This window comes from Lepisma saccharinum, chromosome 5 (assembly GCF_977018435.1).
Source record: "Lepisma saccharinum chromosome 5, izLepSacc3.1, whole genome shotgun sequence".
Lineage (NCBI taxonomy): Eukaryota > Metazoa > Arthropoda > Insecta > Zygentoma > Lepismatidae > Lepisma > Lepisma saccharinum.
In genome coordinates, this window is record NC_139233.1 from 6545181 (window position 1) to 6562618 (window position 17438).

At 33.0% G+C, this 17438-nt stretch overlaps 1 protein-coding gene across 22 annotated transcripts in view; it reads left to right on the top strand.

Annotated features, from left to right (window-relative positions):
• sls (sallimus) overlaps positions 1-17438 on the top strand; it is an 854140-nt gene that overhangs the window by 714361 nt on the left and 122341 nt on the right. For 20 of the 22 annotated variants that reach the window (XM_083122061.1, XM_083122066.1, XM_083122070.1 and 17 more), the window contains 4 exons: positions 525-610; positions 6634-6761; positions 9082-9305; positions 12991-13065. In XM_083122061.1, the coding sequence (XP_082978187.1) occupies positions 525-610; positions 6634-6761; positions 9082-9305; positions 12991-13065 (513 nt within the window). The remainder of the gene's footprint in view (positions 1-524; positions 611-6633; positions 6762-9081; positions 9306-12990; positions 13066-17438) is intronic. The other 2 variants (XM_083122079.1, XM_083122080.1) reach the window with 1 other exon arrangement.

Sequence of the window (17438 nt, forward strand, 5' to 3'; positions counted from 1 at the left end):
TAGTGACTCAAAGTGCATTGAACATTTAATTTGTTTGTAATTTTCTTCATCATGATTAATGCAATTAAATCGAAGAGGCTCATAAGTGTCCTGTTAATAGGACAACATATTTCAAAATTTGTTTTTAAAAGTAAAATGAAATTACAAGAAATTAAAGTTAAGGAAGATATGTCCATTGTTATTGGTATGTATTCCTTAATTATAACAAAGTAGGTTAAATAGCCAAAATACAACACAAAGTCAAATACAGAGGAACCCCGATTTTATGTTTTCAGATTGTACATATTCCTGCATTATGCAAACAATTCTCATTGTTCCAGTTGAGCAGAATGCATACATTTTCCTGCATCTTAAAATTTTTAATATTGGTCTCTGAAAAATGTAAAACCGAGGTTCCACTAAAATTTTATGCACTTGGAATAAAACTATTATTTGAGTCTTATTATGAATTTTAAGTCTTAAAGACTATTCAACTTCTGCTTAAATGTTAATGTTAAATTTGTAATTTATAACATTTTTTACAGCATATGAATATATTCCTGATTCTGAAATAGCAACAGTAGGATTGACTGGACAGAGTGGATCGGAAGAAGATTTGTTGGCAGAAAAGGTAATATATTACAGATCAATTTACGATCCATAATGATAAGGTGCAGCTAAGGGGACAACAGTGACTCGTTATTTTTTTCAAAGTGATAAATATGTTTCATTTCTAGGTTGTAAACAAATTCGAATACGTAAATGTGTAATTAGTATGTGGTTGTGTGTGTATGTATGAGCGTGTGAATGTGAATTTGAAAAGATGTTTTGTTTTTAACATATTTGATAGGACTGAGTTGGTAGCAATATCAATATCAATATCAATAAATATCAATGCTGACTGACACATACACGAAGTCCAGGAACTTGTGGGGTAATCAAAATGCTATCTTCACTTTTGCAAAGTCAAAATACCTTACAAATTATCCTCAATTTTCATTATTTTCATTCATTCGGTTCCTATTTAGGTGCTAAAATTGACTTTGTTGATTAAGTGACAGTTTCTTTACTATTATGATTATCTGGCACGAATATTTTAAAGTAAGGCCTCTGAAGTGTGATATACTTTAGTTCCACTGAAATAACTATCATTTATGTATTGCAAACAGCTTGAATTCAACACAAAGTACAACTTTCAAATGTATATAGCAGGATTCAGTACCAGTATTGCTTCAACATCAACTCAGTCCTAGTTTTAATGCAGGGTAAAGATAACAATGAAATTAAAGTGATGGAGGTGTCAATCCATCATTTCTCTGGAGGATATTGAGAAATATTAATCATGAAGAAGATGCGATAAAATTACATAAAAATAAAGTTACATTCTTACAATTTCTTGATCATTATTTCATTTTAAAATATTGGAACTTGATTTGAGTCATCATTTCAATCGTCAGATAATTAAGTTCTAATTTAAATCTTCAACTAATGCAAATGCAATTTCAAATCCTCATGCAAGTCCTAAATTAAATCTTCAAATAATGAAGTCCTACAAATTAAATATTTAAATAATAACATACAGTGGAACTTTGAATTTAATTTTTTATAGATCAATGGATTAAAATCTAAAAATACAGTAAAGTGGAAAATCTAGGAAGTAAGTAACCTTTTTTTGCTTTGGGGATGAAGATAAAATGTAGTAATGTAAATAAAATCTTGACATGAAATCAGGGTTCCAAGGATTCTATTACAAAGTCAATCTGTGAAGATAGCTCTTACAATATTTGAAGTTAGGTTCCCATGTGAAGTAGAGGCTTTCAAATCTTGAGATGGGCGAGAAATAGAAAATTGTAACCAGTTATAACTGTGCAAGAACTTGTAAACAACGTGCAAAATCTTGCGTTCATTGAATGTTTGATTTGGGAGGGATATTAATCCTTTTTTGGTGATAAGTGTTAGAAATGCTATGGCCACTACAGTCTCTCTGGTTTAGACACAACCGCGAATGCAAGTTCAGTGGCAAAATAGGGGTGGATAAGGGATATAGGTTTAATTAAAATAGTCTGCTGCCGAAACAGCATTGAAGTTTCACACGTTGAGAGCAAGACACTTTCTCACTTTCTGCTACAATCTTTACACTTGAAGCCTTATAAATTCTTGTTAATTTTTATTTGATAAACAAATGTTTTTGCACAAGAGGACCGAATGCAGTGACAATACCCATTATGTCATTTTGTTGGATTTTCAATCCATTCACCTTGTTTGGATTGTTTGCATTCCTATTTCTTACCCTTAAAAAGAGAACAAAATATTTGGTAAGGAATGATCAATTTAATTCGTTTCTTGTAGATTAGGTTTGACAGCAATGATAGTTATGTTAGAAATTCTTAGGCTGTGATGTTATTAGTCAGGATGGCAACTTAAAGCTTTGGATAAAATTTGGTGTAGATCTTAAAAATGACTTTTTTTGAAAGAACACCTCATATTTTTAATTCTGAGACCTTGTCATTTGTCCTAGACAAAGATTTATTTGTACTAACTGAAATCATTCATTCTCTTTAAATAAAAATTGTTTTGCATTCAGAAATAAAACTAGAAATTGCACTTTATATTACAGTGTAACCTCGATTATACATTTTCTGGAGGACTGGGTCTAAAGAACTTGTAATCTCTAAAAATGTACAATTTGAGTAAGTTTTAAAACATTGTCTCAGTGGGACAAGAAACAGAAAGGGGAAAAATCTAAAAATCAGAGTTTCAGTGTGTATATTACATACACATATTTCGAATTAAAAATTGGATTCATAACCAACCGAAGTAGGAATGGCCTAAAAAAATATTTGATATACAAAACTACAAAAAATATCGTGCAGGCAATAAAATTATCGGTTGTAGTTTCACTTCGTGAAATTTCTAGCTACACTGCTGACTTAATTAATCAAAAATTTGTACACTTTTTTTATTATTTTGTTCATGAACAATATGAACAGTCTGAACTCGTATGTTCATTGAATGCTTGTTTATGAGAGGAATATTTGTTACATAGAAAAAAAAATAGGAATGTGGTCTTTGTACTATGTTATTTGTATATATTCGTAATTACATACTTGGTGATCTCCATTTTGTTCTTTCATGAAGGTACATGATAATTTGCAAGCAAATTGAAAGTTTAAATTGTAAGGGTATATATTGAAGGGTGCAAAATGGCTATACATGCCGACGCACCCAAAATTTTAAATCAATCGATCAATCAATGAAAGTTTAAATTAATCTCACAAATTGAAGAAAAGTATATTTTTTATTGAGTATGCCTGTGTGTTGCCTCTATGATTGTTGTATGTGTGTGCGTGTGTTTGCATGTATGGAGGAGTGATGTGTAGGATTTCCATTCCAAAACAAACCAAAATGCATGTCGGTGCTGGAGAGTTTGTTTCATTTTTCTTTCCTATTCATTGTAAATATTAAAAGTTATAAGTGTGTGTTTTTTCGAGAACTTGGCAGTTTATGTAGAGTTGTTTTTTTATACAAAAATACCTTGTACTTCTTGATATGTGAATCTGTATTGAACAGAAATGTAAATAAAAGTTGATTTTTCAAACACTTTTACTTGAAACTTTTCATGTTACCTGTAAAATCCCTGTTATTGTTTGTTTGTTACATTTATGATAAAATACATTTTGGAAATTGTTGGTGTAGTTGAGTACCATTTTTTTTTGTTTGGCTCAACTTTTTTTTAATATTTAATTTTGAATGTAAAAATACAAGCACAACTATTTTTTCTTACAATCAACAGGTTTGTATATCATTGCAATATATAAAAGTTAGTTACACAATGATTTTTTTAAAAAAATTGAAGGAACTGATTTTTGCTATAACCAGAGTAATAAGTCAATTGTTTTGATCTTGCTATTGGATTAACATTACTATAGAGAGAATGAATGAAGATAGAAACTATAACTTGGAAGCATCCCAGATAGCACGTAAGTTAACTGCAAGTTAAATCGAGATTCAATTTAACTTGCAGTTAACTTACGTGCTATCTGGGATATGATGAGCTAGTATTTGAAGGGAGAGGGAAGGTGGGGGAAGGGGGGGGGGGGCGGTGGTCTAAATTACATTTTTGATTTATTTGGTGAGCAATAACATGTCCAAAACTTTTTATCGGACACATGTTTGTTATTAAGGAGAAACACACATGATATTGACTCTGATACAGTTCATAAGGAATGCTATTGGATTTGATTGATTGATTGATTGATTTGGTGTTTTAAGTCCACTTTATGCACAGTAAGGCTAATCAGAATTGGCCCTACAGTTTAAAGTCGGATCCGAACCACTTATGTGCTTCCACCGGGTATCGAACCTAGAACCCCTTGATTACAAGGTGACGACGCAACCACTGCGCCATCGGGGCATTGCGCTCTGCAGTCCCTGGCAAGAATGTGTGTGCACATAACTAAAATGTAAAAATATTAAGTATAGTTTTGGAAAAATACGAGGAGAAGAAATAATATCAGTTTACAAAAGTATTACTTTTTCTTTCCATCCTTGGCATGATGAAAATACTAAAATGAGAAACCTGAATGACTACAAGGTTAGAATACTTCTATCTAAACTAAAGAAAAGTTCCATTTCAAGGTTTTCTCTAGAACTTGAGATGCATTCCCTAATAACAATAGTGATGGGTACAGAATTTTTGCAATATGGAAAACTTCAAAAGAATTCAATAGACTTAGGAGATTTTTAATAGCTTATGTTGAAGAAAACTATTTTAAAAACAGTGATTTATGAACAATACAAAAACAAAATAAACCTGCTTGCTAATGTAGAACACACAACTTTCTTACTCGTATCTTGGAACTTGCAATATCAGAACATAATTGGTAAGTAAGATTTTACACACTTAGTAATTGCTACTTCATTTGTCAAATTGGAAACTTTAGTTACTGCTTCAAGAGTTTCCACTGATTTTCCAACACTGATCTTATGGCCCTTATTTTAGTATGATCTAAACATTACTTCTACTTCGATAATTTCCAAACCATTTACACCCAATTGGCATTGCATTTAGTCCTTCATTTCAGTATCGCATAGTTTTGGGAACAATGATTAGTACTTTATGCACTTTTTGGTTTGTTTGTTACTTCAGTCATTTGGTAATGTATTGAATAGTAGAGGTTAGTGAACTAATTTTTAGTCTTGAAGACTTTCAAATCCAAATTGGAAGAAATCTACCACCATACTTTGTACTTTGATATTTCGACAGACAAAGCATCTATAATAATTAACATTTATCAGTTGTTATATTCTATATATATCCCTAACTCAAACACACAGTACTAAATGAAAATTTAAGTATGTAAAGCATCTGAAATAAAAGAATACATCACAGCAAATATAATTTCGAAAATACAATAGCAAATATGTATTTCTAAAATATATTAATACATAGTAATTGGAATAAGAGGGGGAACCTTCAAATAAAGCTATGTCTGTTATTTATTCTCTTTGAAGCATAATACAAAATAGGGAAAACTAAAGAAATATATTTTAAATCTATTTAATAATTTAAGTTATCCCATAGAGGCTTCAGTATACCATTATTATAATTTGGAAAAATGTAATAAGCAGCAATGTGGAGCGTTATTAATAAGCTATTGCAAAATTACTTGCTACAAATATTATCAAAATAATACTGGTCATGTATATCACCATATGCTATGAAGAGTTGAGGAAAAAGGCTAAATATTATTGTCTGATGACTTAGCATCATATTGCAGTTATATTCACTTGAAGAATGTTACTTTATCTTCAGATTTCAACAAAAATCTTCAAAGATATCTCTCAAATATTTTCCAATAGTTTTTAATGTCATTTCAAATAAAATTCATATTTAAATCAAAACAACACACATGTACACAATGAACCTGTCTTGGATTTGTACATTAAGAATGCAAATAGTTTTTTTGGTTCAATGGTTCAATCAAATGAGGAAAACATCTTTACAGATTTTTTTGTAAGTTAACATAACAGATTGACAAAAATACTCACTATAAAATATCAGTATTGTACTTGTTGGAGGTTTTATTTTCATCTTTAATTTAGTGTGCAAATACACATTCATTAATCTATTTTTTTATAAATGCATGAGTAGTATGGAGAAAATCTAAAACACCTATAAAACCATGTCAGGATAAAATTAATATATATATGGTAATCTATATAAATCTGTTTTTATTATTCATGTTATATTTGCAATGTCTTGGAAAGATACTTACATGAATAATTGCACAAGTTTTTGTTAGAAAGAAATAACAGCATGTAAGAGATCTGCATGCTGAGAGAAAGAGAGAGAGTGAATTACAACAGTTAATACATATATGTTGTTCAGTAGTAAGTGGAAAGAATAGTTGTGCTCATATATGTTTGATAATTTGCAACATGATTTATGAAATAAATTTTAGTGCTTGAACAATAAACGAGAGAAATTTTTATGAATTTTTCATATATAATAAGGAATATGTAGTAGATGATAAAAATTTAACAATAATTACCCTAAAAATCTGCCAAGTTTTGAAGTTATGTTTTGAAATTTACAAATATTTTATGTAATTCTAGTAAGCTCATTTTATGTTCAATTGTAATTTTTTCCAGGAGTTAACTATTGAGGAAAGTCCAGAAAAATCTGGGACACAATCACCAGAGATTGATGCAGGAACAGCACCACGCTTCATCACAACTTTAGAGGAGAAAGTTACAGTAAAAGATGGAGAAATGAGCAGGTATATGCATCCAACGTATGAAGTTTCATTTCTATGTAAAGGTTTTTGAAAAACTGTATATCTTAATTTTGCTGCATGTGAAGATTTATGTGATTTTTTATTTACACGTAAAAATAATGTTGTTCTTCTGGTACAACTGTTATATTATATCAATATTTTTGTTTTTGTTGAAAAATGCATGTTTATAACTATCAAAATGTCAAGAAAATATCACCGAAGAAATGTTTTTATATGTTAATGAAAATTCTCATAATTAGCACTGCTGTAACAAGGACAGTTGTAATTTTTTTTTATATTTTTGAAGTGAAATCCACAGTGAAAAATTGAAGTATTATAGGGAAGAAAATGTGAACCAATTTTTCTTTAATTCATTTTCAATTTAGCAATTATTTGTCATTTAGGTTGAGTTCATGCAAGAAACTATGCGTCAATATTGCTTTTTAAAATATTCATAGAAAAACAAGTGGATATTCATAATTCTGTGTGAAAACATGACACATAATTGCCATTTATGTGCAGTTTAAAAGCTATTTGGATATATTTCAATGTTTTAGCAAATGTTTTTTTTTAGCTTTTTGCATCTTACACTGTTTTTGAGGAAATGTTTAGTCTCTCCTTACCTTTTTAATGTGTTGTGTATGTCCTTTACAAACATCGCACCTTTTAACGTTTCTCAAGGGCTCTTTACACCCCTTCTTGAAGTCTAAGGTAAGGAAGGGTTTAGGTAAAAGGATTTATTCTCATATACTTAAAAGTAGGGATGTGCCGAAGCCGATAACAGATGTATAAAAATCGGCAGAAATTGACATATTGGCATCGGTATCGGCATCAGCAAAATTCCGATATTTAAACCGGTACAGATTATACTAGAGTTTTACCTTCTAATAAGTTTTATATTTTAGTTTTGTAAGATTTATTGAAAATTAGGTTATGATTCATCATTATTGTAGAGTTTTTGTAATAAAATTATTGCAAACTCTCATTCAGAGGATCAACCTAACTCAAAATTGGAAATAAAACAGTACATTGCTGAACCAGGATTTGCTGTTGTATTGGAAATTCAAAAGTGAGTATTCAACCTGAAGCAAGTGCTGAGAAAATATTTGGGCATACCTGCTGCATCAGCATTCAGTGATTGAGTGTTCAGTGTTGCTGAACAGATTTGCGATAAGAGAAGAAGTAGGTTACTTCCTGAAGTGCTTCCAAAACTCGTGTTTCTGAAGTTGAATCTGGCAGCTGTAAATTTCCAACATTAAGAACAGGAATTCATTTTGCATTTCAAAGAACTGCTTGTGTACTAATGTAAAATCTCTTGAGAATCCATGTTCTTCTTAAAAGTTCACATAACCACCGTTTGTAGATGCAAATGTACATTCACATCTCTTGAGAATATAGATGTGTATACATATGATATGCAATACAACTGTGCATAGCAAATTTATTTTTGTCACGCTGAAAATAACATCCCATTTCTGTTTAATAATCTTATGTATCAGAATCAGTTAAATATCGGCATCAGTATCGGTTCCAAAAATTATCGGTGAGTACATCGGCATCGGTAAATTTTCAGCTTCGTCACATCCCTACTTAAAAGAATGCAAAATGGCCGTAAGAGCAGATACACCCAGAAATTCATTAATTTATACTGCTACTTCCATGTGTTATTGGACAAAGAAAATTACACAGGAATCTAAATTGTGGGAATTGTTGGCTGAGTGGTGGAGAATTGGCATACTACCAAGGATTCAGGTTCAATCTCTGGTCGAGCCACAGTTTTTACATATCTTTTCAGGATCCTCTGTGGTGCTTTGTTATTCCATGTAGCTGGTATTTTGTTGAAATAACTTTGTTAACTTAATCATACGAACTTTTCTGTGGTCACTTTATGTAAAGTCATACTGAAGTCGACAAAAGTTCCACATGTAGTATTATACCTGACAGCTGAAAATGGAATAAGTTATTTAATTTAGTCATTAATGTGTTGTGTTTGTCTTGTGCAGGTCTTTTTACAACCTTGCACTTTTACCTTCTCCCAAGGGGCTTTTTACACCCCTTGTTTTAATGTCTTAAGTCAGAGTTTTAGGTAAGGGAATATTTCCCCGAATATATTGAAGGGTGCAGAATGGCCTTAAGTGCCAACGCACCCAAAAATTTTAATTCCAATCTAATTTAATTTACTCAATGTAAGCAATATCTGTCATGATTTTCTCACACTTTTTATGTAACTATTTTTGTGGCGTACCTTTCCAGCAGAATGCGAAGTTTTGTTTGTAAATTTGGAATCATTATTTTAAACTACCTTTTAAAAATATATTTCTAGGCTGGAGGTTAAAGTCGAAGGCTATCCAAAACCAAAACTCCAATGGTACAAGAACGGGATGGAACTGCTTCCTTCCAAAGATTACCAAATTGACAATTACGAAGATGGAACTTCTGTTTTGACAATAACAGAGGTGTTCCCTGACGATGCAGGTGAAATAATGTGTGAAGCTCAGAACAGGCTGGGCATTGACACTACAGTGACAGAAATGGTCGTGCTCACAGGTCAGTTAGTTTTCTCATTTTTTTATTCTAATTTAAGACCTCAGAATTCTAAAATAATGCAAAGATTTCACTATTGTTATCAGCAAGTGTGTGTCTCTTTTTTTACAAATCACGCTGGGGTTTATTGTGTAAAATACCGATGATATTGTAAATTTGGTGAATATGTAATTCATTTTTTAAAAATACTGCATTATGAAAGTTATTCACCTTGGCACATCGTAAGTTGTAATCCCATATTTCACAAAGTTCTTCAAGGATATTTTTTTTTTAGAAACAAGCGTACTTAATTTGTAGACTTTAAAACTAGGTTTCCATAAGACGGTTGACATTGTTGTACTACAAGCAAAAGGTGAAGGATAAAACATGGTATTCCTATGGAAGTGTAGGCTGTTCTGAGGGATGAGTTTGTCAGTAAAATAGCTCAAAATTTCTAGGTATTTCTATAATAGCCTGGAACTGAGTGAACAAATCTGCCAGTTATAATTGCTTTCATGAATATAAAGTTATAATAATATACTCGAATCAAGTACTTACTTTATCTGTGAAACTATTTACCAATGGCTCTATGAATTTCAGTGGTCACTACCAATATTCACTCAGGAACTTGTTGCATTATTGCTTGGTGATCGACCTTCTTGCATTGTTTAGCAGCTAAGTATGCTGCCACCATCTCCTTGTGTGCTTCTACTGACCACTGGTGTCCCTACTGTACTTTCTCTTCTCTGAAATATGAATACATATATAATTTTGAATACAGTAAATGTTTAACCCTCCTAACGATTATGCCAGGATTTCACATAACTTACATTTGGTTTTTTCGACTTTTGGAGCATATCGTGAAACTGGTAATGTTAGAAGATACGTGTTTAGAGTGCTACACAAGCTTTGAGGCATCCCATTAGTAAAGTTTAATTTGATTCTGGCTGTATTTGGAGAAGAGGGGAATTTCCCACCAAATAAAAGCACAGGTTTTACATTAGATATTATTTGTTTGTTCAAAAGTATCGGCAGCAAGTGTGCAATTCTTGCCACAAGAATGGAAGACATATCAGGCAATATGCATTGCCTACATGGGGGCTGCCTAATGAAGTTCATTACTTTTTTTTTCCTTTTTTTTCTTTCTTTGTCGTCTTCTATTTAATAAATGAAACATGGATTTTTTGACCATAGGTTTGTAGCCCAATCTGTACTGTAACGGGCTAAAATTTGTAATTCTAGCATTTGTAGTTAAAGAGATGTACATTTTATTAAAAACCTTGTGTAATTTTAAACTTCCCACTGAAAGCATGGTCAGCACCGTCGCCTGCATTGGGTTCAGAGCTCGTGCAAAGTCTAACAGTTTGGTTCTTGATGGGAGCTCTGAAATTTGGGCGATGACTCAGCATTGTGAGTACAATTGGGGAGCTACTTGGAAGCACTGGTCTCAAAAGCCAGAAAATGGCCACAACGGGTCACGATTTGCCGACCACACATCACCCAATGAAGAGCAACATGGCAGGCCATTACCCTCAATGTTCTGTATGCACCACAAGGTTTGGTGAAACCCATAGCAGTCACCATTCATGTTCTCCAACGAATATTAATAATTTTATATCTGACTAGTAAAATATCAGTTACTGGTATCGCAAAATTTCATGTCTGCTCTACATCTATTGAAAGAAAAATCATATGAGAACATTCTTAATGCATTAAAGTTCATTGGCACAGAGCATTATGCTGCAGCCACATGCAATTCACCCTATTGCAAGAATTAGTACATCTAGCCTTGGGTTTACAAATGCACAGTTCAGGTTCTGTAAGCGTAATTTCACCATCTTCTGTTTAGAATTTTCTCGTGTTATAAGCAACTTTTAGTAACAGAACAAATCTTTGCATAATTTTTAGAATGGTATAATTAACAGTCAACTAAAAAAATAAAAAAGCAATAATAATGATTATTTGTTGTACTAAATAGAAAAAGTATAAAACAAAATTTATTTTTTTGGCTTTGATTAATAATAAGCTAGATAAATTTGAAGATAAAATTGCTTAAATTTGATTATAAATACCATAGAAATACTAATAACTTATTGGATTTTTATTTCTAGAATTCTAGTATTTTTTTTTTACTTTTCATTAGATATTCCTTTTAAATGAAATAATGGAATTCAGGATTTCATTTGTGTTATTTGTAACATTATTTCTGAATTTTAACATTTACTGATCTTTTTGTTTGTGTAATTTTTCCCACAGCTTTGTATATTGAATTCCATAAAAGATCAATAAAGAATTTTACTGCATATTGGTGTTGGTTTCTTTCATTTTTTTTATTAACATGACTGACACTTACATACATTTACTACTTAATACATAACAGAGTTATACATAACATACAAGGTACTAACACTTCGACAGAATCACATTTTTTTTATCATGTAATTTGATTTTTTTGTTTGTAGGTTGCTGATTAATATTGTGTGTTTGTATTTTTTTATATGAGATGTATTGGTTACATTAAGAAAGCATCAAAAGTTACCTTTAAATTAACATAAAAAAAATTCTATGGAGTTTTAATTCTTTTACTTTTGAGATTAAATTAGAATTTTAATGAATTCTCTACATATTGATGAGAAAATGCTAACAAAACATTTCATTAAAGCAAGTTCAAGTGTCTGTGAATTTTAGTATGTTAAAATGAAAAGTATAGATAACATTGGTGCTTTCTTAGGGAGATTTGTTTTCTGCTTTTACTTAATATTAAGCATCCTTCTTGGTTGAAAATTTTTTATATTTTTCAAAAGTATTATTATTTTGTTTCTATTATTGTTGTTAATTGTAGTAGCAATTTCATTATTAATTTGGAAAGTGTTTTTTTTTTATTGAAGAAACAAAAATTCAGTTATTAGATTGATTGCCTGAAGCTTGATTCTGCAGCATTATTTCCAGTTCAAATTATTACCAAAATTGAAAATGCACAAAATGCTGTGTACTTTCATTATTTAATGCTTCAAACAGTTATATTTTTTCTTTTGATTTGTGTTAGTAGCTTTCGAGAGTTCTTTGCAATTTAGTATTTTAGTTCATGTTCTTTGCACTAACAATAGTGTAGTGTTAATTCTATTGTATCTGTATTGGTAAATAATGTGCATTGTAGTGTTGAAGTATCAATATCTATTTTTATAGGTGTTGGGTAGATGTATTTGCAGCACTTCTACATTAAATAAGATTGAAGTTTATGAAAGTGTAGCCATTTACATTGCATGTTACTAATTTTATTATTTTCTTCAGGAACACATCTATCTATTGCTGGAATCGAATCTAGGCTGTTTGGAAAAAACACTTAAGTCAAAAAATGCAATTTTACCGTAGACAGTTATTTATGTTTACATATTCTCTTAATAGCAAACATTACAGATGTGATATAAATGTGGATCATCACTGTTTAGAATCTTTACACATGCTCAATATCAAATTATACTTACATTTTCTTCAATTGATTCAGTGAGGCTTAAATGAATGCAACAGAAAATTGCAGTTCGTGACTTACGTGCCTTATCCTGAACAGCATACAAATGTCCATTCAAATTTCTCTTTATTAATACTTATTCCCCCCATTAATATTCAAATTTGTTATTCTAACACACCTGTTGTCTCTATTGTTATTTCATTGTTGAAACATCTGATTGTGTTCCTTTTGCCTTAACAGAGCACTTGGAGTCCAAACTGTACAGGAAGCCAGAATGGGTAACAAAGATGGAAGAAATGAAACAGCAACTTCAAGGTAATGCTAGAGAACCAAGTAATATCAAAATGCCTGCTGCTACTTGCATGCTTGTGCCATCTGAGCATGAGAGTGATGTGATGTCCATAGATAGTTTGGATCTGCATGACGTTCGCAAGGCAGGGATAATGGTAAAGACTGACGTGGCATCATCGGCATGGGATGCTGCAAGTAGTATATCCCTAGGAGACATCTCGATGGGAGAGGACTCTGTTTTTGTTTCGAACCCCGGATCTTGTACCGATCTGCATGGTCACGAGTTCGCAACAACCCTCAGTGCGCCAAAACTGATTTATTCCCTGTCTTCCTCATCCCCTCGTCGGAAATCTTATGCCGAAACCTCTACCCCTTTTATGCTTCATCCGCCGAGAAAAGATTCATCCCTGAAACAAGATGATGTCGATGTTCCATCCATACAGATTTCTTGTCATGATGTAGAAAGTGATTCCGGCGCGTCTCAAACTGCTGACTTTGATCTTAACAATCTTAGTCTACCGTCCACCACAGATTATGCGCAGACTGTAATTTCGGATTACCTGAATTCACACAGAAGATCCATTACTGCCGTTATAGAAGCTCTTAATGTTACCGAAGATGAGAAAGCTGAGGCGTCCATGCTAATTGTTCAGGAACCAGCTTCGGACGAGGGAGAGGAAGACTTTACCATGAAAGACTTGTCCAAAACTGAGGAAAAACTTGTCGACAAAATAGCTCAAAGTCCCGACAATGCAGAAGTTATCGCAGAAGAGAACGAGCCCGTCCTAAGTGCTTCCTCAGATGATACCCTCATAGAAGACATTGACGTTACCGAAACTAAAGATGATGACAAATCTACAGACGAATCACAAGGTATCGAAATAGTGGACGTAACAAGCGAAAGCAAAGATGAGCCACAGGGTGTTCCAGAAGTCTCAAAATACAATCTACCTGACACTGAGGATGTGGTGTATTTCGTCGAGCACGAGGACAATGACATTGTTGAAGTTCGAATATCGCACGGTGTCCAGTCGGAATATCCCGCCGTATTGTCTCCGATCCAGGAAAACAGTGAACCTTCCAGCTCCGGAAATGGCGGCACACCTCAGAAAGAAAGCGAGACACCGAGCTCCTCGGAATCCATGCTGAAAGCAGAACACATTGATATGACATTTATGGAATTCGAGAAGTCCAGAAGCCTTCCGTGCTATAGCAGATCAGCAAAATCAAAAATTCCAATTCCTGTTTTTTACTCTCCACGTCCGGAAAGAAAAAAGAAGAGTCCGTATTCATATTCCTTTGCATACGCATCAACTGAAGCTAGACTTTTCCCTCTAGAACCTAGAGAACTAGATCCTAGTAGCCTTCCCCAGCTACATACTGCCGATAGTTTAGAAGAACTCCAAGAGTTTTTGCTTCTAGAAAGCGAATGCATGAGTGAAGGTGACCTTAGGAGGGGGATATCGTATATCAGTTCGGACAGTGATGACAGTAGCAGTAAATCAAATGAACATGAGTATAGTTTCTCAGGTAATTTTGTGTTTTCATAGTGTTTTGTTTTGTGTCAAGTGCATGGAATTTTAAATGTCATATGCATCAATTTGTGATACCTGTAAAATATTTTACATCTAAAGTCTAATATGTACAGGGTGTCACTATACAAGACATGTAGATCAAATAAGGAAAGTATGGATAGGTTAAGAAGTTTTGATTTGATACATTGTGAAATATTAGCTCAATATAAAAAAATACGTTAAAAATTAACATTAAAAACTGTACTTACGTATGCGAGTATGTTGTTCCTAATTTCCTTTCTCTAGAACTATGTTTCGGGGGACTAACTACTTCACGTGGATTAGGAAATACAGTAGAGTAGGAAAAGCCGAACCTGCAAGTTGTACATAGTGATACATACAGGTTTTTAGTCTTTTAACATTCTTAACATGGGAATAGGGTAATTGTGCAAGTTTTTAGAGAACGACAAGTTTTTTAAATACGTCTAAAGGGGGGATATAATATGTTAAATGTATCCACACCAACCCTTGTCCACTATCCTTTTATTACATTTCGACGTGGTACTATGTTAAGTACCTAGTTTTTTATACGAACCTGAAGAAGGGGATAGTTAATCCCCGAAACACAGTTCTAAAGAAAGGAAAATAGGAACAACATATTCGCATACGTAAGTATAGTTTTTAACATTAATTTTTAACGTCTTTTTTTATATTCTGGAATTGTGAGTAATACGCACCAAACCTACAAATATGCTAAATATTAGCTCATACTGTGATTAGTGAACTATCAGGTAAAGCATAAATTTGTTTAAATCTGAGCACACATTTTGATTGATGTTAAGTTTGAGTTTTAAGTATACTTTCTGCACAGAAGGCTAATCTGAACTAGACCTACAGTTTCAAGTGGGATCTGAACCGCTATGTGTCTCCACCAGGTATCGAACTCAGGAGCCCTTGATTACAAGGTGAGAACATTGCCACTACGTCATCGGGGAGATCCACTGATATTTTGGATTACATAATAATTAATTATCTGAATTATAGTAGCAGCAGAATGCTTTAGAGGTACTGGTATAATGGAAAAATTATGTTTCTGAATTATTGCCACTTCTACCAATTAAATAATGAAGAAACTCGTGAAGGATTTAGTTTTCTAACATTCCTTGAGAAATACCAACTAGTTCTTCCATCTCTTTACAGCATTTCTCTATTCAGATATATCTTCTGTTCAAACATGAATCTTTTTTTACCTGCAAAGTTTCCAACTTCTGGCACTGTCTTCAAACATTCTATAGATTCTTATGTATTATGTTTTCATTGTTACTGTATCATATGATTAGTTAGGACCTTATGTAATAGTTTTATTTTCTTTGTAGATTTAATGTAATGATAAAATTACTCAAATGGTACTGATTCTTACAGCTCTTATACTATGTTAGTGCAGTCATGAACACTTCTGCGTTGTAACAACCCCATTGACTTTTAATGGAATCATTACAACCCAGAACTGTCCATGACTGTACAACACATTTTACATATTATTTATGTTAGATATGGGACAAATTAATTGGTATCCTATCGGTATCAAACAATGTAGACTTATCGGTGTGTCAGTGTAGGTAGACTTGCTGATAAGTTTACCGAACCAGTATTTCTTTAAATAGCGTACATGTTTGAGAGCAAAAAAATACAATTTTATTATTGGTTTTATGCATTCTAAGATGTTACTTGTGCACTTTGCTGGCCTCTATAGAGGATTGGTTAACACAGTGTGCCACAATGTCAGGACACTTGGCAAGCCGAGTGGGATGCGGAAACGGGAAACAAGCTTCACGGTGTTAAGCTCACCACTCTTGCATGGCATTCCTCGTTCCATCCCTCTCGTAGAGAAGAAGTGATTCTATCCAGATTACGTATTGGACACAGCCTTCTAACCCATGGTCACTTGCTGCAAGGGCTAGACCCTCCAATGTGTCGTGCTTGAAACGTTGTTTTAAGAGTTCGGCATATTCTTATTGAATGTGCCGACTTTGTTTCACTCGGACAGACTTTTAATCTTCTCAGCTGTTTGTCATCCCTGTTGGGTGATGACAACAGTGTTTTATCCAACGTTTTTAGTTTTTTGCGAAGAGCTGGACTCTTCCACCGTCTGTAAGGAGGCTTTTAGTTTTTTCTGACTTTTTAATGTGTTCTGTTTGTCTTGTGCAGGTCTTTTTCCAACCTTGCTCTTTTAATTTTTTGAAGGGGTTATTTACACCCCTTATTTTAATTATTTGTAGTCAGAATTTTAGGTAAGGGGACATTTCCCCGAACATATTGAAGGGTGCAAGATGACCTTAAGTGTCGATGCACCCAAAATTTTTAATTCACTCGCTCACAATGTCAGGAGTACCAGGTTCTAATCCTGACCTGGGTATGGGTGTACTTTGTGTGTGTCCTTTCATCAATTTCATCATAATATTACTCACCTTGACCCGCGCCTTTGAAGCTTTTAGTTTAGTTCGTCTACAACCCTTTATCGGACTTCTCAAAAGGCATCAGTGGGTTAGTAGGACCAAGCCCCTGCCTGGTCTAAGGTCTATTTTTACCTAGAATTGTTTGGAATAAAAAAATTATTAGTATCTCTTAATTAGAGATTTGTTCAAGCTTCCATCGATAATATAAACTTTTTAAACAGACAATTCACCCAATACAACTTGTAAGCCAGAACCTATTAGTTATACCACAGTTTAAAACCCTGGTCTTTTGGGGATGCAGAAGAGCCCCTTTTCAGCGTCTGGTTTAGAAATATCCACCTTGGAATACTAGTACTCCAAAACCGCCCCTAACAGCACGGCAAGATATTTCACCAAACGTCCCCTGAATCACCAGCCTTTCAGCAAC